General features: G+C 46.5%; 3 protein-coding genes across 3 annotated transcripts; 2 read left to right on the top strand and 1 right to left on the bottom strand.

The window, feature by feature from the left end:
• The first annotated feature begins 1,677 nt into the window (after positions 1-1,677).
• CSUI_001291 (uncharacterized protein) lies at positions 1,678-5,460 on the top strand. The gene has a single exon (XM_068061497.1). The coding sequence runs from the start codon at positions 3,421-3,423 to the stop codon at positions 4,567-4,569; it is 1,149 nt and encodes a 382-aa protein (XP_067926532.1). The 5' UTR covers positions 1,678-3,420; the 3' UTR covers positions 4,570-5,460.
• Positions 5,461-5,829: 369 nt separating this feature from the next.
• Positions 5,830-11,926, bottom strand: CSUI_001290 (signal peptidase). The gene is made up of 7 exons (XM_068061496.1): positions 11,405-11,926; positions 10,341-11,264; positions 9,817-9,977; positions 8,942-9,065; positions 7,805-8,204; positions 7,072-7,233; positions 5,830-5,850 (listed from the first exon to the last, which is right to left on the bottom strand). Exons 2-5 carry the CDS (start codon positions 10,657-10,659, stop codon positions 8,047-8,049), a joined length of 762 nt encoding a protein of 253 aa, XP_067926531.1. The 5' UTR covers positions 10,660-11,264; positions 11,405-11,926; the 3' UTR covers positions 5,830-5,850; positions 7,072-7,233; positions 7,805-8,046.
• On the top strand, positions 11,927-20,094 carry CSUI_001289 (cytosolic fe-s cluster assembling factor nbp35). Its single transcript, XM_068061495.1, has 7 exons — positions 11,927-14,187; positions 14,591-14,755; positions 15,748-15,876; positions 16,503-16,617; positions 17,462-17,546; positions 18,054-18,110; positions 18,950-20,094. Exons 1-7 carry the CDS (start codon positions 13,236-13,238, stop codon positions 19,097-19,099), a joined length of 1,653 nt encoding a protein of 550 aa, XP_067926530.1. The 5' UTR covers positions 11,927-13,235; the 3' UTR covers positions 19,100-20,094.
• The last annotated feature ends 1,183 nt before the right edge of the window (positions 20,095-21,277 follow it).

Here is a 21,277-nt window from a genome sequence, read left to right as displayed (position 1 = left end):
TTAAGATATTGCGGCGTCCATTAGTCCATTACATTCACCATACTGATCCGTGTCAACGACCTAGCATATATCATGGACTTTCCGTCATTGATGCGTCTGCATCGAACGACAAAATCGGGTTTCTTCGCGGGTGTCAAGTTTCAGAGCGTTACCCACGTCTGTTGTAGCGGACAGTAGACAGGAGGTCAACAGCGGACCGTCAGCAGCGGCACATCCGCCGGTGACCCGAACGAAGAACGTGGACGCCCACGCGTACGCAGCTAAGACGGTTGTGTCGTGACGCGGACGAATGAAGCCCACCGGGACAATTGAACGTCAGTTCCTGGTCAAGTGGCGAGACACGGGTCTTGGCGATACCTGGGAAAACTACGAGACGGTCAGCGGAATTCTCAAACCGGAGGATTTGGAGATACTGCAACGCGGGAAGTGCTGCCGAGGACGCAGCAATTTTGCCGCCGCGGTAGTGTAACGTTTGCGCTGGGGCCGACCGACGCTGGGTGCTGGACCTTGTTTGTAAGCTGTGAACGAGAGACATGTGTTCGGAGGAGAATGTGTGTGTCAGGTGAGCGCTGGAGGCGTCTCACTGTTGTTGCATGCGTTGCTTCGAAGCTAGAACGACGGCCAGTTAGACGAAGTACCAAGTTTTGTGCCGGCCGTTGCACTCGCCACCCCATGGCCAGGAATTCCGTCCCAACGGCGGCTATTATGGCCCGCTGCTCCGGGGCACGGGCCCCAAGAGAAATAGTGCACCCCTAACGGCGGTACAGAAAAAAAAGAACGGTCACAAATGGATGCCGATGGAGAGGTGCTGTCACTTGAGCGCCTTGCCATTGCTTTGTTCAGACCCTAGTACAACTTGAATGTGGGAAATGTACGCGTGCCACCGAGACAGCCGAGTGAACTCGTGGAGAGGCACATAAGGAGGTGCAGTAGACTGATGCCCTGCTACCTATAGACGAGAGAGAGCCTCCAAGCAGCAGCTGTAGAGAGACCGCGGTCGACAGAGCTGCGCACGAGGACGCTACCGGCTTTAGGGAGGGGGCCGACGCTACATCGACCCTGCCCGCATTCCTGGTACTCCGCCGGTGAATTTAGATAGCGCTGGATAAGCACCGCTAAGTGGTCAGACATCTGCAGTATGCGAAATTTCCACGATGACCGGTGCCCTTTCGGCCGCGAGAAGACGCTGGGCCCGCGGGCAGGCACCGCGCCCGTGAGCGCCTCGGGCTGAGAGGGGTGAACATCTTACGATGACAGGGGGGAGACGCCGTCTGCGCATAAAAACAAGAGAATTACCTTTCTCGTGGGTTCCGCTATTCCGTTCGTGATAGCTGAACGGTTTCTAGAGCTCCGCCAAGAGAGCGGGGTGATACGCTGTAGGGGCAGAGAGAAGAGAACAGCCCGGGGCTCTACACCTCCGGAGAACCCAGATTGCCGATGCCGTCAAGGCTGCTGAGGTGTTGGCAAAGAAGCGGTCTTTTTAGGGTTCGAGGAGGTAGCACAAAAATAAGCTTGACGGCTGAAGAAGAGAGACAGTGAGAAGAGAAGGCCGGACCCCGTTTCGAGGAATGGACCCATACAGATGAGTCGTTCCATATGTGAAAGGGGGGGGGCGGTTCTCCCCAGTCACACCAAAAGATAGTTGAGATCAACCTTCTACCCTCGTCCTTCTGCTAACACGTGTGGAAGAACAGAGGCTTTCTGGATACACTGTGGACACAGAGATCGATGGTCTCCGTGTAGGAGAACAGACGGTCGAGTGGAGGCAAGGCCCACCACCCGAATCATGTAAGCCCCAGTCCGGCTGGTTTCTACCCACCACCCAGTACAACGAGAGCTCGCAACTCTTCTGTCCGATGCGGCAGGAAGAGGGAGACGGTTCAACCGCGAGAGAGAACCGACTCCGGCTTTTTAGGAGACCGATTGAAAGTTCGCTTCCCTTTCACCGTGCGAACTGGGCCTCTGTAAGCTCTGTCCTGATAATTGCCATCGGTCATTTTCCCCGGTTGTCAAATCAGCGTCGTCATTTCCTCGTTAACTGTCAGGCATCTTTGCTGAAAAGACTCCTTTTTGCTCGTCGTGATTAAATACATTCAGTGCATGCCGGACACAGAGAGAGCGCCTCCGTATCCAAACTGTACATTTTTTGTTTTCGCATGATGGCTTGGTTCCTCTTCCATTGTACGGTGCATGTCATTTGGCTTTCTGCCTTATGAGTTGGCTAAGCTGCCATGCAGCTTAAGAAAAACCGGCTGTGTGGCTTATGTTGGTTTTTGTCTCTTCGATTCCTTCTGCCCACGGGGAGGCCCCCAGCGAGAGAGGACAGGAGCTCGGGACTGTCCGGAGGTTCCCCTTGTTCTTTATCGCCTGGTGTCGTCTTCGAAGCCCAGAAGAAAATCTTTGAGTCTTTTTTTTGGAAAGAGAACAAAAGGCCACCTTCGCGGCTTAGGATTCACTTTTCTAGACGAGAGAGGGGCGTACTCGAGGTCGGCAAAAGTCGATCTCGTTTCTTCAGCTTGCTTGCTTCCTTAGATATAAAATTAAACTGCCGAACAAACCGATGTCTCTTTCATTGCTTTTGTTTTCCCTTTCTCTCTCTTTCTGGCTTCCTCGATGACTCGTAGAAAGGCGTAGATCATCTCGAGGCTTCCATTCATCTCTGCTTCATCCACAGAAGTTCTCTCTCGTTCTCTGAAAACTTCCCGGTACGTGGTACATGTGTGATGGTATCGTCCTGGTAATTGTCATTTAACGATACATAGATACAAGCTGAATCGACACCGACCCTTGCGTAAGACGTGCAAATATTTCTGTGTACGTTAAATCATTCGGACATATCAATAGAACCTGAGTGTTTGAGAGGATGTTGCTCAACATACTTTTTTTTCAGGTCTCTCTCTCCCTCTCAGAGGAGTGATGTTTCTGTACTGGGGACTTAGCTGTATAGTCGATTTGATTTGACAGGGATACAAGGTATGTGTGGAGGTCATCACCTGTAGGCAACATCATCATGTAGCTACTCAAGACATTTGCAGGAACTAGTTGATCTTTGATTGCGGCGAATCAATGAAAGTAACTAACTCGTTTTTGCTTCATGAAAGAAGGGAACTTACAGTTGTCTTCTCTCAGTCGTACCTTCCCTCTCCGCTTTGTCGTGGTGTATGTACACCCAAGCAAGCCCCGCCTCCCTTTAGGAGGCACGTGTGGGTAGGTGGAGGCATGTGGTAGGTGTAGGTAGAAACAATAGAGAGATCCTCCATTTCTTCCTTTTTTTTCTTTGTGAACCAGAGAGTATGATGTCGTTGTAGGGAGAAAGCTGACCCACGTTTTCTCCTTTTCTAGTTGTCTATCAAGTTTTGCACCGTCGTCGGTGTCTCTTCGGGGTATTGTTCATAAAGAAGTTTTTCCTTGAGCAACATCATGTCGACAGCGAGCGAAGGAGGAGAGAATGATGCGAGTGAGGAGGAGTTCGTCCCACCTCCTGGATGGAAAGTAGTTGATACACCTCCGAATCTTGGCGAAGGAAAAGGATATATGGTGTATGAATATACTGACTCGTCCGCTGGCTCTTCTTCTGCGCCTTCCGAAGGTCCATTAAGAATTGCCTACCTTCAACCCGCTCCTTTGCCGGCTCCAGCAGAACAGTCCCCTGAAAATGAGCGTCTTTTTCTCTTTTCACCTCCTGATCAAGGGAAGAAACCGATAGGTAAAGGTGTGGCGCTGACGGCGTTCTTCTCTGCGGTTGCACTGCTTTTCTTAGTGCGAATTTGTATGAGGCGCCTTGCCAAGCACGATGAAGAAGCAGAGAAACGGCGTGAGCGAAGGAGGCGACGACGAAGAAGAGAGAGAAGGAAAGATTACTTTGATTCAAGTGAAGATGATAGTGATGGAGATTCCGATGATCGAAGGAAAAGAAAAGACAATAATAATTATACATCAGGAGGGGGGGGATGGGGAGCGAATCGAACGACAGGATGGGGGTCTGGATGGGGGGTAAGTAGTGCAACTCAAAGAAGCGGTTGGGGGTCAGGTCAGAAGAATCCTGCGTGGGGGACCCCCCCTAATAGTGGTTGGGGGACACGTACAAAGAGCGCATGGGGAGGAGGGAGTGGAGGGCTGTCGAATCCTAGGAGTGGGATCACAAAGAATAGTGGGTGGGGAGCTGCTCCAGCTCAACGCACAGGGGGTGGATGGGGAACGACCACCAACCGATGGGGAGCAACAGGAACAAGCGGATGGGGGACGGCGGGGAAGACCGCTACCCAGCAGGAAGAAGAGAGAAGGAGAAAGGAAAGAAGGGAGAGAAGACGGTTAACAGCAAGAAGAAGAAGGCGTCGCCAAAGAAGAAGGAGAGAGGAAGAGTCTAGTGACGATGAAGATGATAGTTATTCCTATGATGAGGACGACAGTTATGATGGAGAGAGACGACGAAGGGGAGGAAGAAGAAGAAGACATGCCAGAAAAGCAAGAAAGAAGAAGAAGAAAGAAAAGACAAAGGAAGAACGTGGATTTCTCGATGGAATTCTGTATCGGTTACTCATGCTCAATGTGTTACCGCCTTTACGATGATCTTCTTGTCTTCGTCTCTCACTTGCATATACACCCAGGAAAGATATAGCAAAACACTCCTCTTCGTGTTTTCAATCTCTCCGCCCCTCCTGCCGACCCTCTCACCCGTCTGCTATCACCATCAGGCGTGGAAGCGAAAGACTATATTTAGCATTGCGTCCCTCTGAGGCTTTTCCCTGAATGACACAGGTACCCTAATACAGAGAGAGGACCATATATATACATATACACATACATACTATTTGTGATATCAGGTGACCGATAGCTGAGTGGCCACGTCTATGTATATACACATATATAGATAGACATAGATATACATGTGTTGATCTACGTACAGGTTCTGTTGTAGGGAGGGGTGAACCGGGGAAGAGATGAGATGTCTTGGCTGGTAGCGTTTGCTGTGTGTCTATCCAAGTGCAAGGGGAGAGCAATGAGTGGGTCTGCAGAGGAACACGAAGAACGTGTCTTATATTCGGGGAGTAAGAGATGGTGAGAGAGAGAGAGACAGACAGAATCTCAGCGTATTCTTGTGATGATATTTTCGATTTGACCCCTTCAAGTCCTGCTGTTTCTTTTCTTTGATTGCACACAGCAGGCCTGTCCATTTGTAGATGAGTAAAAAGTGTCACTGAACGAAAGGAAAAAGAAAGCTTGATTCTCTCCGTAATACTGAGAAGCGGATTTTCAGAAAAGGCGAAGTAGACGGTGGCGGGGAAGGTGGGGAGGAGTGTCAAAGGCTGGCTGGTCAAGTTGTCTTACACGTCACGTACGTGTCTTAGATTTCATTCTCCTCCGTCTTCTGATGTAATTCTCGATAGCGAAAGATAGACAAAAGAGAGATTCATTCACGAGGATCTATAGATTTGCATGCATAACACAGGCTGCAGGACTGTCGGAAAACCAAGGTGTTCGCGTCTTGGCTTTTCTTCATCATGCTATTCGACTGTCATAAAGAGAACAAGAAGTCATCCTCCCTCCCGTAGGGACGTCGCCAGGGTGTATGTACACCTCAACCTGGGAACTCAAGAAAAGTACGGGAAAAGACGGACATTTCTTGCCTCAGTTCAAGTCTGTGCTACAGAAGTGCTTGAAGCTCTATAGCGGAACTGAAGTAAAGACAGGAATACAGATATGAATAGGTGAAAACATGAGTCTTAGAGTCGTCAGAAGTGATGTCCACCCTCTGCCGTTTCTCTCATATCTTTTCTCTGGTTCATATATACACCCAGAGAGAGACGGAGAGTAGCGAAACGACGTTTTGTCCTCTCGTCAGTTTCAAGCCTAACAAGAAATCGACAGGAGAAACAGATGAAGACAATTGCGTTCCCCCCGTCGAAGAGAAGAAACATCTTATCTCACGCTTTCTTCTGTTGACGAGAGGCGGATTCTCATATCCAGCACAAATTTACACCATCGTCACATGAAAAATACCTTCACTCCCAACCTTAGACGCATTCACTGGTGGTGTCGTCCTCTATGAAAGCGGATCAATGGACCGCTGGTTCGTTAGTTTCTACACCCTGTACTGGAGTATTCAATTACACTGCGTAGGTTGGTAGGAACCACCTATAGAGTCAAGGGACGCGAAACGCTTGTAGGAAAGCGTGAGTGAATACTGATTAAGTTTGTTAAGTCTAAAATACTGGGAGAAAAGAGTCAAGGCCTCCGGGGATGACTGACTTGCGACTGGATTTTTTTTTTCTCACAAGAAACTGAGCGAATGAGTCTGTCTCTCACTCATGTCTACGACAGAAGCCATGAGATGACTCTCTCACATGTTTGCGAGGTATCAGAGAATTAGAATGGAAAACAACTACTTCCCAAAGAGACGAGGCAGCGTGACGTGCTGTTGAAGGGGTAACGGTGACTCGCGGAAAGATCAACGGAAAGATAAATATCCTTCCGGGTACCCTGCTCGTAGGTTCCAGGTGTATGTACACCTGACCCTCCCCGATAGGAACTCCGAAACAGCATTGTCATTCACTAGATATAAAGAATATCAAGCAAGAGACTCGTCCGTGTGCTGTTCGATTTTTGAAGAGATAGTCTTCTACCTTCTATCTAAGATGCCTCGAGGATAGGAAGAAAACCACTGGATGTAGATACGTATACGAGAGAGATAGGGAGAGACGACTTCTATATTTGCCCCTGTCTGTCTCCCTTTTTCGAATCATCTTTCTTTCGTCCCAAAGCAAACACTCTTTCTCCTCATTCACCAATGAAGAACCTTTTCGTCTCGGGTCTTTCTCTGTTTCTACGCCTTACTACTCCCTGTCTCTCTCCACACTACCAAGAAAGTGACACTCTTACCTTTCTGTCCTCTCTCTGTGTCTCCCGTCTACTCGGTGCAGAGATCCATTCTTCGGTACACCTGTATGTAACTACCGCTACTGGACATCCGAGAATCTAATTTGGCATAGCTTCCTGCCCCCTCTCTCGACTTTTCTGTAACCTGAGAGGGAGAACGTCGGTCACGGGATATACTGAGACAGAAGGCCCCACCTATATATTTCAGGAAAAGTCTGTCTCGTCTGCCTGTGTTGTTTCATCTTCTTCTCTCGTAGATGGAAAGGGACTTTTTACACGGTGATAAAGGTGAAGACGGGACACGTACATGTGAGAAGCATCGCAAAGCCGAGAAAAATAGATAACCTCTGCCATTGTCTTGATTGAGCCCGGAGAAGAGAAAGCAAGACAGACAGAAAGAACAAAGGAGACAGACAGAGACTGAGAGAAAGAAGACACAGAAGTGCAGGACAGTGAAACAAAACATGCGAGATGTCTTGTAGAACGCAAATGCATGTGTATAACTAGCCATCGAGCGGCGGAAATGAGACGAGACACCACGAGGAGAATGTGCGACGAGGGGACAGATCTCTCAGAAACTCCCTTGCTGACCAAATGGCGGCGAATCAAGATGATCCATGAAGAGAAAAGAAAGAAGAGAGGAAAAAAGAGTGAAAACCGTGTCTCCCCGCCTCATAAACAAGATCATGAGTCCGATCATACGCACACAGGAGGAGAGACAGACAGACAACAGAGACGGGGAAAGAACCCCAAAGTCCCCTAGCCCTTTCTCTGCTGAATGTGTGTGGGTGTCAATCTGATACACACAGAATGTATACATTGCACATGTAGCGACAAAGACAGGGAGAAAGAAAAAAGAAAGAAAGAGACTACGTACGTATATAGAGAGAGGTGAGTACATACATATATATATATATGTATGACTTACACATATAGAATACCTTCGTGATCAACATCGATTGATGATATCTGCCCCATTAGACTCTTTTCCTGTTCTTTTTCTTTCCTTTCCTTGTTCTCCTCCTGCTCCCCTCCCTTCCCTCTCTTTCTCTCGTGTGAGCCTTTCTTCTTGACATTCTATGTCATCCCTCGTTCTTTCTTTGTCTCTTCTGTTCTTTTCTCTTCTTTGTATTCTACGTCGCCTCGCTATCTTTCAAATTCTCTCTCTTCCTACTCATAGCCCAATAGAGCAAGAGTGACCATGCCTGCTATAGCTGTCCACTTGATGATAGGATAGTCATTCAACACAATCGTCACGAGACCCGCATAAGGAAGAAAATTCACCGTCGCTCCCATCACATTCGTGCGACTTAGCCACAGCTGTTTCTCTGAAGAGAAAAGCAGACACACAAAGACAACACGAAGAACATAGATAGATAGATAGATTAAAGATAGATAGATAGATTAAAGATAGATAGATAGATTAAAGACAGATAGATAGATAGACGCTGAGTTCGGAGAGCCAAACAAATGAAGGAGCTTCCGTTTCAGGATCACCAACGCGAGAGGGAAGAGGAGATCGGGAAGAGAAACTGCTTGTCTGGACTAGAGAATGCGTCGAAGAGTTTGCTGTCGAGGTCAGATGCGCTTATTAAAGAAGGAGAGAAACTAACCGGTGAGGGAGAAAACACATCAATCAATCACTGCCCATTCCGCAATCCATCACTAGAGCGTTTTTCTTATCACGACTTGATCTCGAGTACAGCAACAATCCTTTCATAGAAGAGTTTCATGAAGACATCCAGCGCGAGCTACCATACTCAATACCAAGGCTGAAAATGATGTCTATACATAGACGTATGAAGATCTATATGTACATGTATGTATCTATATGTCTACGTATGTCTATGTATGTGGATGTATGTATACGTCTGAACAGAAGGGTTGAGACAGGTTCAGAAGAAGTTACATGAAGTGGAGAGAGATGATGAAGAATGAAGTCTTCTTCATAGAGTCTTTTTTTTTCTTCCTGTGCATGTGGACTAAGATCTCTCTTTATCTCTCTCTTTTCTTTGGCTTTAAGACAACTCTAGTCGGAGTGTAAAGTTTCACCCTCAACCCTTACCAGCATAGAGACCTCGATCATCGACTTGATTATTGTCTCCCTTTGTCAACATCGACATCTCCCCAGCTTCGTTCTCATGTAATGAAATCACACGATGAACAATAGGTATATCTCTTCCTTCAACCTATTCAAGAGAAAGAGACAAGAAGAGATCCCAGCTCCACGCACAAGAAACAGAAAGATGGAGAGAGAAAGACACACTAACTCTCTCCGGAGGGTCTCACGTCACTCCAAGCGATGGTGACTGCGTCTCTCTCATGCCGACAGGAAAACAAACTCACTGTATGAAAGAAAGAACGAGCCCAAACTTCCATCCACCGCTCACAAGTCGACCTACATCTGGGTATAGATCTATGTCGTATCTCGAGATCGAAAGTATCTATAGACATACCTAGTGTATGTGTGAAGACTGAAACTTGAAGGTCTCTTCTCTAACGACGGACAGACGTGCGAAGTTCCCACGTAGTCAGTCACCAATCAACGTAGACGGATGCACGTACATACAAAACTCCATAGATACATGCATGCAGCTATAAACCTATTTCTACACATATATGAAGACTAGTCGAGAGGGACACAGATAGAAAGATCTGTCTACAGAGAGAGAGAGATGTATACCTCTACACGTGCAGGTATCTCCAGTACATACATGTGCCTAATGGGGACGTGTACGTAGGTTCACTCCATTGGCAGTGCGTTGTTAGAATGAAGAGGAGGGAGAGTCTATACATGGAAAAGGAAGAAGAAAAGAAGAAAAGACACGAATCACATGGGTGAGGTGAGAAAACAAGAAGAAACAGAGACAAAGGTGGAGAAAGACCTTGATCTAAAGAATTAAGATGAAGAGAGAGAAGGAAGAAGATGAACTAAGATACCTTGAAGACGACTATATCGCCGGTTTTAACTGCTTCACCTCGGTCAACTAGAAAGAGAATATCTCCTCGCTGAAAGGCAGGCTCCATCGATCCACTCAGGACAACTACTACAGGAGAAGGCGAGTTCGATAAGATAACTAAAACTTTCCATAGCATCAAAGCTGAGAAGGAAAGAAAAAAGAAAGAGTGAGAAAGGACGAAAGAAAGGCGAATGGTGAATGAAGGAGCTGACGATTGGATGAGCCAGGTGCGTTTGAGAAAGAGAGAGAAGCGTAACAAGATCACACAAAAGACTGACCCCCCTCCCCTGTTGGGTGCAGGGAGACAAAGAAGAAAAAGAAACACACAACGCAGTCATATAAAGAAACAGAGAGAGAGAAGTAAGATAACAAACAGATAAGCGAAGAGATGATGATGATGAATGATAAAGATAGATACATGAGAGATAGATGAGGATTTGATAGAGAAATGGGCGGGCTCGAGAAACATAGGAAGACAGAGGAAGAGATAGATGGACTGGTTACCTGTGAAGAGAACACATAGGAGATTAACAACAGAGAGAAGAGCTTCTCTAGGTCGTCTGTAGACGGAGCGAAATTCGTCTAGAATGGAGTTGAAGATAGGAAGAAGAAATGAGGGGACCTTGATACTTTTAAGATGGGAGAGCCACGAAGAGGCAAGACCTTCATCTTTCTTTGCCTGATCTAAACATTCCGATGTTTGTTCATCTCGATTCTTCTCCTCTTCTCCCTCTATTCCTTGCTGAGGCTTCACCACCTTCTTATTCGAAGACCCAGTCGAAGTCAACGACGCCTCCCCTCCAGCTTGTTGCTTCTTTCTCATCTTGGCGAAAGACGTAGACAGATGGAGAGACTAGGGATAGACAGATAGATCGATTGAGGAGAGACTGAGGGCGATGGAGATATACAGGAGTACAGGGTGAGCAGAGAGAGACAGACGAATAGATGAGAGGAGGCTGGAAATATGAAGCAATATCTGTCTCTTCTTAGCTTGAAGGCAAAAGAAAGAAGTGGAGATGTTTACTTGGCTTGAACAAGAAGAAAGAAGAAACTTTCAATAAAGACAATTATAGGAAGTTGTTCTTTTCATCGCTAACGCGTTAGGAAGCGGAAAGCGGTACGGGTGATATACCAGGGCTCATGTATACACCAGAAGATACAAGGTGTTTCTTTGATTGAGGAGGGTGAAAAGACGACTAGGGAACCTGAGACCACGACGTCCGTTACAGACAAGCGGACGAAGGGAAGTCGATAGAAGGAGAAAGACAAAAGAAGTTGTCAAGAAGATAGACCGGAGAAAGAAGAGAAGGAAGGAGAGCTTCCTCTCTCTCTTCTCCCTTCTCCCCCCCTACACGATGCGCGCGTTCCCTCTCGTCCAGCAGGCCGTAGTCACCAAAAAGAGGATGGAAGAAGAAAAAGAAAGACTTCCTGGGGAAACACGAAGAGAGCAACAGAAAAGAAAACGAAGGAACAGAAGATAAGGAACCAAATGACACTCCACGTCTTGTTCGGTGACGTGTTGTCTGCCTGCTCCGCCTTTCGAGATGGATGATGCAAAGTTGCCTTACGAGGGGGATTTTTGATGACGTTCCTCTGCCTCTTCTTATCATCACCGTCCTCTAAGCAGTCTCTCTCGAGCTTTAGAAACCGACTGTCAAACTGTGACTTGTCTATAGAGAGACATACATCCGTGGATCAACAAGCAGCCACCTGTAACAAGGAGGAGAGAAGACTTTCGGACCAGGCGGGATACCCAGGAGGGGGGAGCACATACGGTCATCGGAGATCAGAAGACAGAAAGAAGGAAACAACACACAAAAAGACTTGCTTTCAGAATTAGATAGAAAGAAAAAAGACGCAAGGCAGCGGAACAGACTCCTTTTCACTTGATCCTTGTTAGCGTATAGTAGGAGTTCTAGGAAACAAACGCATGCAGTCAAATCTCTTGTCGGAGAAACCCGAAGGAAAGAATCAAGTCCATCGGCTTATATACGGAGAGAAGCGGAGAGTTGAGCAGGAAAGAGGAGGGGGGAGAGAGGAGAGGGAGGAGGGCTTTGGGCCTGGATGCGTGCCTGCCTCTGCGGAAGATGATGAAGAGCAAGAGAGCGAGAGAGAGTGGAAGTTGATAGTCACTATTGACTCAATAGTGATGGGAGACGGCGGTGTCGATCCTCGTGCTTAGGGAGAATGAGGAGAAAAAAGAGAATGAATGGTTTTCGAAGGAAATGAAGGAGAAACCTACAATTTTTCGAGTGATCTCTTAAACCGTTATTTCCTTTTTCTTTTCCTTTTGTCAAAGAAAGGATAGGAGGCGGCTGTGGAAGGTCCGGTCATCGTAGTCGCCACAGTACATGGATATTTGCAAGCCAAGTGCGTGTGTCGACGTGAAGAGGTGTACGTACACTTGAAGTTTTTGGTCTCTCCACCCTTTCCACTCGTTTATCATTTCAACCTCCATCTTTTTTGGTCGCTTTCCACCCGAAGCTAGCCTACGTAAACTATCACTCCCTTCCTATCTTCTTCTCTTTCAGAAGACAGAAAGGACCATCTGCTTCTTTTCTAGCGAAGATACATGTGTGTCCGCTTCCCTTCGGCGCCTATTCGTACTTCACTTCGCTCCCCCTCTTTTCCCGCTGCTTGTGTATCGATTGTGCTGACTGGTGTCTAGACGTCCGCCCCCTTCCTCGCTAGGAAGTTCTTCTTCCTCTTCACTCATCGAGGTCGTCTCAGCTGTCTATGTGCTTAGCGTGGCGGGTGGTCAGTTGGCCTCTTTTCTCGATCAGAAGAACCTTAGCTGAAAGAGAGTTCACAAAAAGTCGTACTAGTCGTAGTATTCTTGCAAGCACACTCTTCTCGACCTTTTCTTCCTCGTCTTCCTCCTCTCTTTTCACGCCCTCCCCCGTCATGTAGGCAGTTTCTTTCTTCGTCTTCATGACGAGAAACAAAGAAGGGTTGATTCCTCCGGTCTCCTGTTGTCTTAGGATTGTATAGATGATGAGAGTGACTGATCATGTCGAATGGATGATTTTACCTTCTCTTCTTGTTTCTCGAGAGAGAGAGAAGCCGGAGACTCGCTGTATTTTCCATTCTTATCGCATTGAACCTCCTCATCCAAACCAAGGAGGCGTGTTAGGCTCTCTCTCTCTGTTTAGGCTAGTGAAGCTCACTTGTTTTCTTCTCTCCCCGGTCCTTTCTCCTTCTCTTCTCGCCGCAGTGAGCTTCTCTTCTTCTCTTGGTCATTCTTAAGAGATAGATCTCTATTTCTTATGAGAGGGGGAGAAGCTCGTTGCTGTATGGTTGGTTTCTCTCGTTTTCTCCGGCTGGTAAAAGGCGGTGACGGCCTTGTCAGTCCCATATATAGCCGATCATACGAATCCTTCTACAGCAGCGTTAACAAGGATGAACAGCATGAGTGGAGAAAAGAGAAATCTGTTCTGGGTGGGACTTGGCGCAGGTGTAGCCGTAGGTACAGCTGGGACACTTGTTGGGGTATCTGCATATCTCCATTATCGTCGAAGTCGAAATGAAGCGTCTGTATCTTCTTCTTCCTTTCTTTCTTCTGTCTTGTCGTCTTTCTTTCCTTCGGATCGACATCCATCTGCGGTGCCAAAGAGATTGTCTTCTTCTTCTGCAAGTCCTCTTCACTGTCGTGAATCAGCTGGGGCGTCAGCTGTCTCCTCTTCTTCATCATCGTGTCTCCTTCCTCACGATCGAAGAAGAGGATCTGCTGGATCAGATGGTGTATCTACAGCGGCCACACCTACAAAGAACTCTTCTCTTTCTTACTATTCTTCTTCTTCTCCATCTGACTCTCACTCCCCTTCCCCGTCATCGCCACCTCGTGAAAAGCCCGATCCTTCTTTCTTCTTCCAAACAACGAGCTCAACCCCCCCCGCAGTCTCCACTTCCTCATCTTCACCTCTCCCTGTCGCATCACCCAGCATTAGCGTAACAGCGCCTTCTTCTTCTTCGTATCCATCAGAAAAAGACCTTCACAGCTCATCGACAAATAGTAGTCATCCTCCTTCTACACCTCCGTCATCTTCTGTTCCCCCTGAACCTGTCGAAGCTAAAGCAAGAGGAAAAGAAGAAGAAGCAGAACATGGAGGGTGCCCTGGCATAGGAAGTGAAAGTGCCGGGAGGGTCAGTGCATGCGAGGGCTGTCCCAATCAAAGTTTCTGTGCGAGTGGTGGAGAGGGGGGGGGTGGGATGGTAGCAACAGTCGATTCAAAATCGGTTCAGAATGCGGTGACTGCGAATATCGCCAGACGCCTCTCGGGTGTCAAGAAAAAGATTCTCATTCTCTCTGGAAAAGGAGGCGTGGGGAAGTCTACAGTCGCTTCACAGCTAGGTACGCATAGACAAACCGAAGGAGAGGCCTAGAGAGAGAGAGACTAGAGAGAAAAAAGAGTAGGAGAGATGATGAGAAAGAAAGAAAGAAAGAATAGGATGAAGAAATGAAGAAAGGAGGTCATACGTTCATTTTCAAGAGTGATAGAGATCGTCGCTCCTATCCTGTTTTATCGAGTCTACTTTAGTGGCCCCCAGTGAGCCTAGGAGTGATAGCTAAGACACCTAGGGTGAGGTGAATCTGCCCTGGAGTCGACATGTTAGGAGGAATGAGACTTGCTTCAAAAGTTAGCTTGTTCCATTTGTCCTATCTATATGCATGTATATCTCTATCTCGTTTTCTTCACGGATGTTTACTTCTTATTTTCTTCTTCCTGTCCGTCTTTTTTCTTTCTTCTCTTCAGCATGGACTGCGGCTGCCCGAGGGCTTCGTGTAGGCCTGTGTGACGTGGATGTATGTGGACCTTCCATCCCTCTAATGATGAGAGCTATCCATGGAGAAGTTCATCAGTCAGCTGAGGGATGGCAGCCTGTCTATGTTCGAGATAATTTGGCTGTTATGTCTATAGGTAGGTAGGAAAGAAAGAAAGAACGGGAGAAGGATTCGCAAGAAGAGGGGTTCAGAAGGGAAGAGAAAGCACAAGAAGAAAAAAGAAAGGAAGAAAGAGTCGTCGAATTTCGTGATCCAGAGACCCGTGGAGATGACCATAGCGTGTGGGTATACGTGTGCTTACAGAAGAATCCACAAATAGTTCGGTCTAATTCTTTCATCTGCAGGAGTAGTTAGGACAGGATATCGATGGTAGAGGCTGCTTGGAGAGGAGAACAAAAGCATCACGAGAGAGAGACAGAGAGGAGGAAAGGGAAGAGGAGGCTTGGAGGACTCGGCTTCAGCTGCTCATGCGGCATGCACCCATACAGTGCATACACAGTAGACATACATACATACCTATTCATGGACCGGTACACAGGTGTCACGTGAAGCTGTGTGTATAAAGCCCGCAGCTGTCTGTACGAGGTCGTGTGAGATATAGATGTGTGTAGAGGATGGAGATTTTGTGTTACCGAGTCCGTGTTGAGAGAAGAGGTGGATAAGGGGGCTAAGTAGATTCATTCACACGCTCGCTCTCCTTCTCGAACTGGGGAAGCGACCGCTCTGATCATGATGGTGATGTCTTGATTGAAATTCCCCATGTCGTTGTCTTGAGATTCCTGTGTATCATGTACGACTTTTGCGACGTGCAGAGGTTTGTATACTTAAGCAAAGAAATCGGTTTTTCTTTTTTGCTTTTCTTCCTCCTGCATAATTTCGTGAGCATTCAGACACCACGGCCAACATTGCAGTAGCTACATGTGTGTCTACCCTTATCCATATGTGCATATCTGTATCTACATACCGATGCATGTGAAGGTGTCCTTTATTTTTCGCACTGGAGAGAGTTAAGGGTGGATCTTCGGTAGTGAGTGACAGAGAGAGAGAGAGAGAACAAGAAGAGTTTTCCTTGTACATCGTCATCTTCCTTGTCTTTCTATCTCTTCTTCTGTCTCTGTGTTTGTGTAGGATTTCTGTTGCCTGATACTGATTCAGCCGTGATATGGAGAGGACCAAAGAAGAATGGGTTGATACGCCAGTTCCTCGCTGAAGTTTTGTGGGGTGATTTAGATATTCTTCTTATCGATACACCCCCAGGTATCACCCCTGCAAACTCATCTCGTGGCTGGACAGCCTCGGACGTCAGCTCTTCATCATGACAGAGCGATGTGACTAGATAGCTACGTATATAAATATGTAATTATGAGAAATATGCATGTGGATAGATAAGAAGTGTGTGTGATTTATGGTAAGCATGCACTTTGTGCGTTATTCTTGTTCCATAATTTGACGCCGTTTCTTTTTCAACTACTCCTTTTATCGTATCTCTCTGGTGTATTCACCCTGTACAAGACAGTGACTAGGTTCTTCGGTGTGCATTAGATAGCCTAGACTGAGAAGTTCCTGTTCATGAGTAAGCCGCAGGTATCTAGTGGGCATTCAGCTTTCTCTCTTATCATCGTCAGTATGCATGTGTAGATGTCCCTCGCTATGACTGCATGCGTATGTGCCCGTATGGATGTACACATACGTATGGATATGTATGTATATGTATCGATATGTATGTATGTGTATGAATATGTATGTATATGTATGAATATGTATGCGTATGTATGTATATGTATCGATATGTATGTATGTGTATGAATGTGTATGAATATATATGTACGTGTGAGTATGTATGTTGTCTGTATATGTGATGTGGGTTGTGTATGTGGGGTTAGGTACATCGGATGAGCATCTGTCTCTTGTCTCTCTCCTTGCGAGCGATGGAGCGGTAGTTGTGACGACACCACAAGAAGCTTCTCTCCAGGATGTTCGTAAAGAAATCAATTTCTGGTGGGTGATCGACGATCAAGGACCACACACTCTCTTCTATCATCCACACCTTCTCTCTTCATTCTTCTGTCTCCTCTTTCTCTTTCTTCCCTCCTCCAAGTAGATTAGTCAAAACGATAGATCACATCAACGCTAGCTATAGATAGATTGATAGATAGATCGACCTGGCTGTGTGTGTATATATACTCACGCATAGGGAATGTTGCGTCTCGGCAGCACAATAATACGTCATAGCAGTGGGTGGCGGGGGTACATCATCAATCAGCCGTCTATATAGAGGGCTATCCTTTTCTCTATGGATTACTAAGAAGGAGTAGAAGAGAGATGGTGACTAGCAGAAAAGAATAGATCCTTGCTTAGGCTCTGAGTCCCAACTGCTCTTTCTTCGTCTTCATAATCCGGCACTATCAGCGAGTGTTAGCTAGCTACGTAAACACTCGGGATCTCTTCTTCTTCTTTCAGAACAACTCGGAAGAAAGACTTTGCTTGGGGTGATAAGAAAAGAGAAGGAAGGAGCAGTTGCAGTACCGTCATCCTGCCTTGATTGATTGATATCTTTCTTCTTCCTACATAGTTTTCTCTCTGGTGTGTATTGCCCCGAAGAATGTCCATTTAGATGGCAAAAGATTTCTCTCCGTCTGCTGAGCTCCAGTATGAGGGAGAAGAGCTTAAGCAAAGTCTCTACTTAGGACGGAGAAGAAAAGGGAGAGAAGGTGTAAAAGATTTTAGATATAGTCGATCATCTGTTTCTCGTGTTGTTGTCAATGCCATCGTCCTTCTTGTCTCTTTCTTTCTTATCACTTTCTTTGTGTTTTCTTTGTTTCGTTTCTTTGTTTCTTTGTAGTAAGAAGGCTGGAGTGAAGGTCTTAGGCGTCGTGGAGAATATGAGCGGCTCCATCTTCTCACAGTCAAATCCTGATGGAGCAAAGGTCAGTCATATCTACGATCCCTATGTACCGTACATGTATATCATAGTGTATATGCGATATTCTCTTATACTCCTGCATGGATATGTATATATACATATAGATATATATAATGGTGGCTGTATGTGACTATACATATATACATATATACCTATCTATCTTTAATCTATCTATCTATCTAGAGTGATAAGTATTGTCTTGCCTCGTGTGTGCGCATGTGTGCATCCCTTGCTCACTGGACAGACATGATGGGAGCATCGGGAGTATCGAGAAAACATTCGGATGATAGGAAACGACTGGATACGTCTCCTCTTATCACTCATAGATAGATAGATAGGATCTTGAGTGAGGAAGCGAAGCATGCTCCCGTGATAGAAGAACCTTTGGGACGTTGATGTCGAGAATCCAAGAAGATTTCACCGGTTGCATATATGTGTGTGGATTTGTTTCTTCTTGCAATCTCTTCATTTGTTCTTTGATGTGACTTACATGCGCTTCTCTCCTGTATAGAATATGTGCGAGCAAATGGAGGTTCCCTACGCAGGCTCTATCCCTCTTGATCCCTCGGTAAGCCTCTCTTTAACATGTTTCCTGACACTTGATGTTGCGATTTTTTCTCGTCTCATTTCTTTCTCTTCGCTTCTTACCTCACATGTATATTATATACATCGCTCGCCTCTGTACGATGTATCTCCGTAGGTCTTGTTCATCTCCATATCTATGTGGAGGTATGTATGGATGTATGGGATCGTATGTAGTGTGTGAGCGCATGAATGTTGGGAAAGAAGAGGAGTAAGTTTGACTTTCCTGTGTCTAGGTGCTGCTGGATGGGTCTTATCTTCACCTAGCTCAACGTCTATATTGAGAATGCCTTCCAGTCAAACTTCGCTTCTGTTGAAAGAAGAGGCAAAAAGGACGGTTAGATCAAGAGACTCCACCAGATTCGAGCGTGGGGAAAACGAAGGAGTCTTGTGGAAGTCTAAGTAACATCCGCAGTACATGGTTCCTTCTCACCTTCTAACTTCTTCATCAAATGTCTTCCCTCACCTAGATAGATAGATAGGGATCGCCATGTTGGTTTGTCGTCCGTGCTGGGCTATTCTTCGAGATGTAGGAGGAAGATAGGTATCACGTATAGAGATCCATTGATGAGGCGTAAGTGTAGAGACACAGCGGGTTTCTTCTTCTTCATTCCTCCCTTTCTTCTTCTTTTGGTCATTTGCACTCGTTCCATCTTGGCGGTAGACGGACTCTTATGTATCCTCGAGGTGCATAAATGAGGGCTGAGTTTCTGGAGTCGCTGCGCTTGTGAGTCGTCTCTCTCTCTTCTTCTTCCACAACATGTAAGATATCTTTCAGAGTGTAAGGGAAGTATATGGATGTTTGTGTGTATAATGATACCGTAGCTACTTCGAGCATGCGAAGAAGGTTTTGCTGTTGTCGAGGAGAATCCTACTGATGCGGCAAGTGAAGCCTTAGAACGTCTGATGACAGATCTGTTAACTAACCTAGGCCTCCCCCAAACACGAGATGAAGATGAAGACGATGAACTTTAAGAGGAGCGAACCCGTTCCCTGAAACGAAGGAACAAGAGGAATGGCTTTTCTCAACGTGAAAAGGAACAAGAAGATGTTCATGTACACATACTCCTCTAGTTCCATCAGTTAAAACGACTCTTTTCTTTCTCCGCGATTTTGTACGAGGATGCGTCGTGGTGGCGGTCGTACCATATACCATGTTCTTATGCTTTATATCATCATCTCAAACATGATGAAAGATTTCTTGATAAGAATAGTCCTACCATATCATCCACTATGTCTATCATGATTGCTGAGTGCTTTCACTCGTGTGACCGTAAGAGTAGTCAGGCGGCTACTCTCATTCTAAAATAAGACTGGATGCCCGGGCGTAAGGCACAGATCGACTTTGAACCGTGACGAGTTTGAGAAACATAGTAGTAGTTCATTCTTCAGCATTTGTTTCTGATTTTGCCACGAGTAGAGTAGTCGGTGGGGAGAAGGATGAGGAGCTCCTTTTGTTGCTTAGAACTCATTCACTCCCTATAGCTTGTTCAACACGAGCACTCCTTGTCTGTCCGTCACATCAGAGACTTTCCTTTCTCCCTTCGTTTTTCTTCAAAGGGATGAGCGGGTTGGAAGGTGGTGTTGTCCAGGGTGTAAACGAGGTGAAAGGACGAAGATAGACGGACGGGTCGCGTTGTGTCATTCAGCCACGAAGCAACCGAGGTGTACAAATAGCCGTTGTGCGAGCGTACATCGCTTATACGCTCGTACATTCCTTTTGATCTGGAACAGTGCTGTAAGTTCAGCTAGTGGAACAAGGAGCCTAGCACAGCAGGAGGGGTAGCAGGACCGAAGTAGGAGTTGCCGATTTTACGAAGAAGAAGAAAGAGATTTTGGATTTTTGATTTGTTAGTGAAGAAGAACAGTGAGTGGTCCATGCTCCTCTCTTTTATTTTCTTCGGCTTTTATGAAGAACATTGGAGTTTGCGCGTCGCCGCCGTCTTGCCTTACCTCCGTCGACCTGGTACAACTCTTTTTTTTTTTAAGAAGCTGTTTATTTTGATCTGTTGCAAGAGGACCTGTACGATCATGAAACCGGTGGGTCTCTTTTTCCCTTACAGGGAGAGGATGAATGAATGGAAAAGCTTATTGATGGAGTGATTTTTTGTTCAGTATCGATCTTCGTTGTATTGAACGTGACCCGGGTATTGAATGCGAAAGAAGACAACGAAACTTAATGGTGAATGGACGGATCGAGTGATTGATTGATAAGGGGTTTACACCAACAAACTGTCGAATGTACACAGTCTTCTGTCGATAACGTTCATTCATCGCTGAACACGGTGAACGGTCTCTTCGGTCGTTTTTTGCGGTTCATATGAGGTCAGAGGAGGCTACTGAGGAACTCTCTGTATGTCAGGACACATGTACATAGACAGGGGTTTTTCTTTTTCAGACACTTGGAAATAAAAGCACACGCAACACTTATGTACCTCGTCTTGTGCACAACACTGACAGCGATCGTACTCTGTAGGTGGGTCGTCGTCGGCCTCTCTTGGTTTGCCGGACGGCTCGCTGGTGGTGCTGACACAAAAAAGGGTTGCTGTCAAGTCTGATGAGGGAATTCAATAGATGACAGCAGCAGCATGGGACAGGCGTTATGACTCTGAGGTGTCAGCAGCGTTGTCTGCCCATCGATGATCTTCTGTGGGAAAAGAAAGCCAGGGCAGGGGGCGTCCTGGTTCCCCGGTCTCCTGGCTTTTTGGGAATGCGTATGGGAAGCGCAGTTTCTTTAGATTTTTCTGACTTAGTGAATGGAGCGGTTCCAGATCGGCAGGGGGTGTGAACACTTTGCTCTCCTGAGGAATTTATGAGATTAACATGTTCCTCCAAGAGGAATTGCCGTCGTCTTGTAGGCCGAATCCCCGACACACTGTTTGATGGATATTCTCTTACGGTTTTGCAGCAGCAGTTAGACCACTGGCCGCTGAAAGGCCTGCCGACTTCGCAAGCACGGGTCCCTGATTCTAGAGAAAACACTCCCGGCCATGTGCAGAGAGGCAAACCCCTGCGGTCGCTTACACTCACGAGAGTGTTCTCCTGACCGTTGCAAGGTAACCCACAGCAGACCACGAAGGGGAAGACACGCGTGATAGAGCTCCGATGTAGAAGTATCCTGACAGCTGATCGATTGTCCACCTCGGTACCCGC

The sequence above is a fragment of the Cystoisospora suis genome (assembly GCF_002600585.1).
Source record: "Cystoisospora suis strain Wien I chromosome Unknown contig_505, whole genome shotgun sequence".
Lineage (NCBI taxonomy): Eukaryota > Apicomplexa > Conoidasida > Eucoccidiorida > Sarcocystidae > Cystoisospora > Cystoisospora suis.
This window is presented reverse-complemented; position numbering and strand designations above follow the sequence as displayed.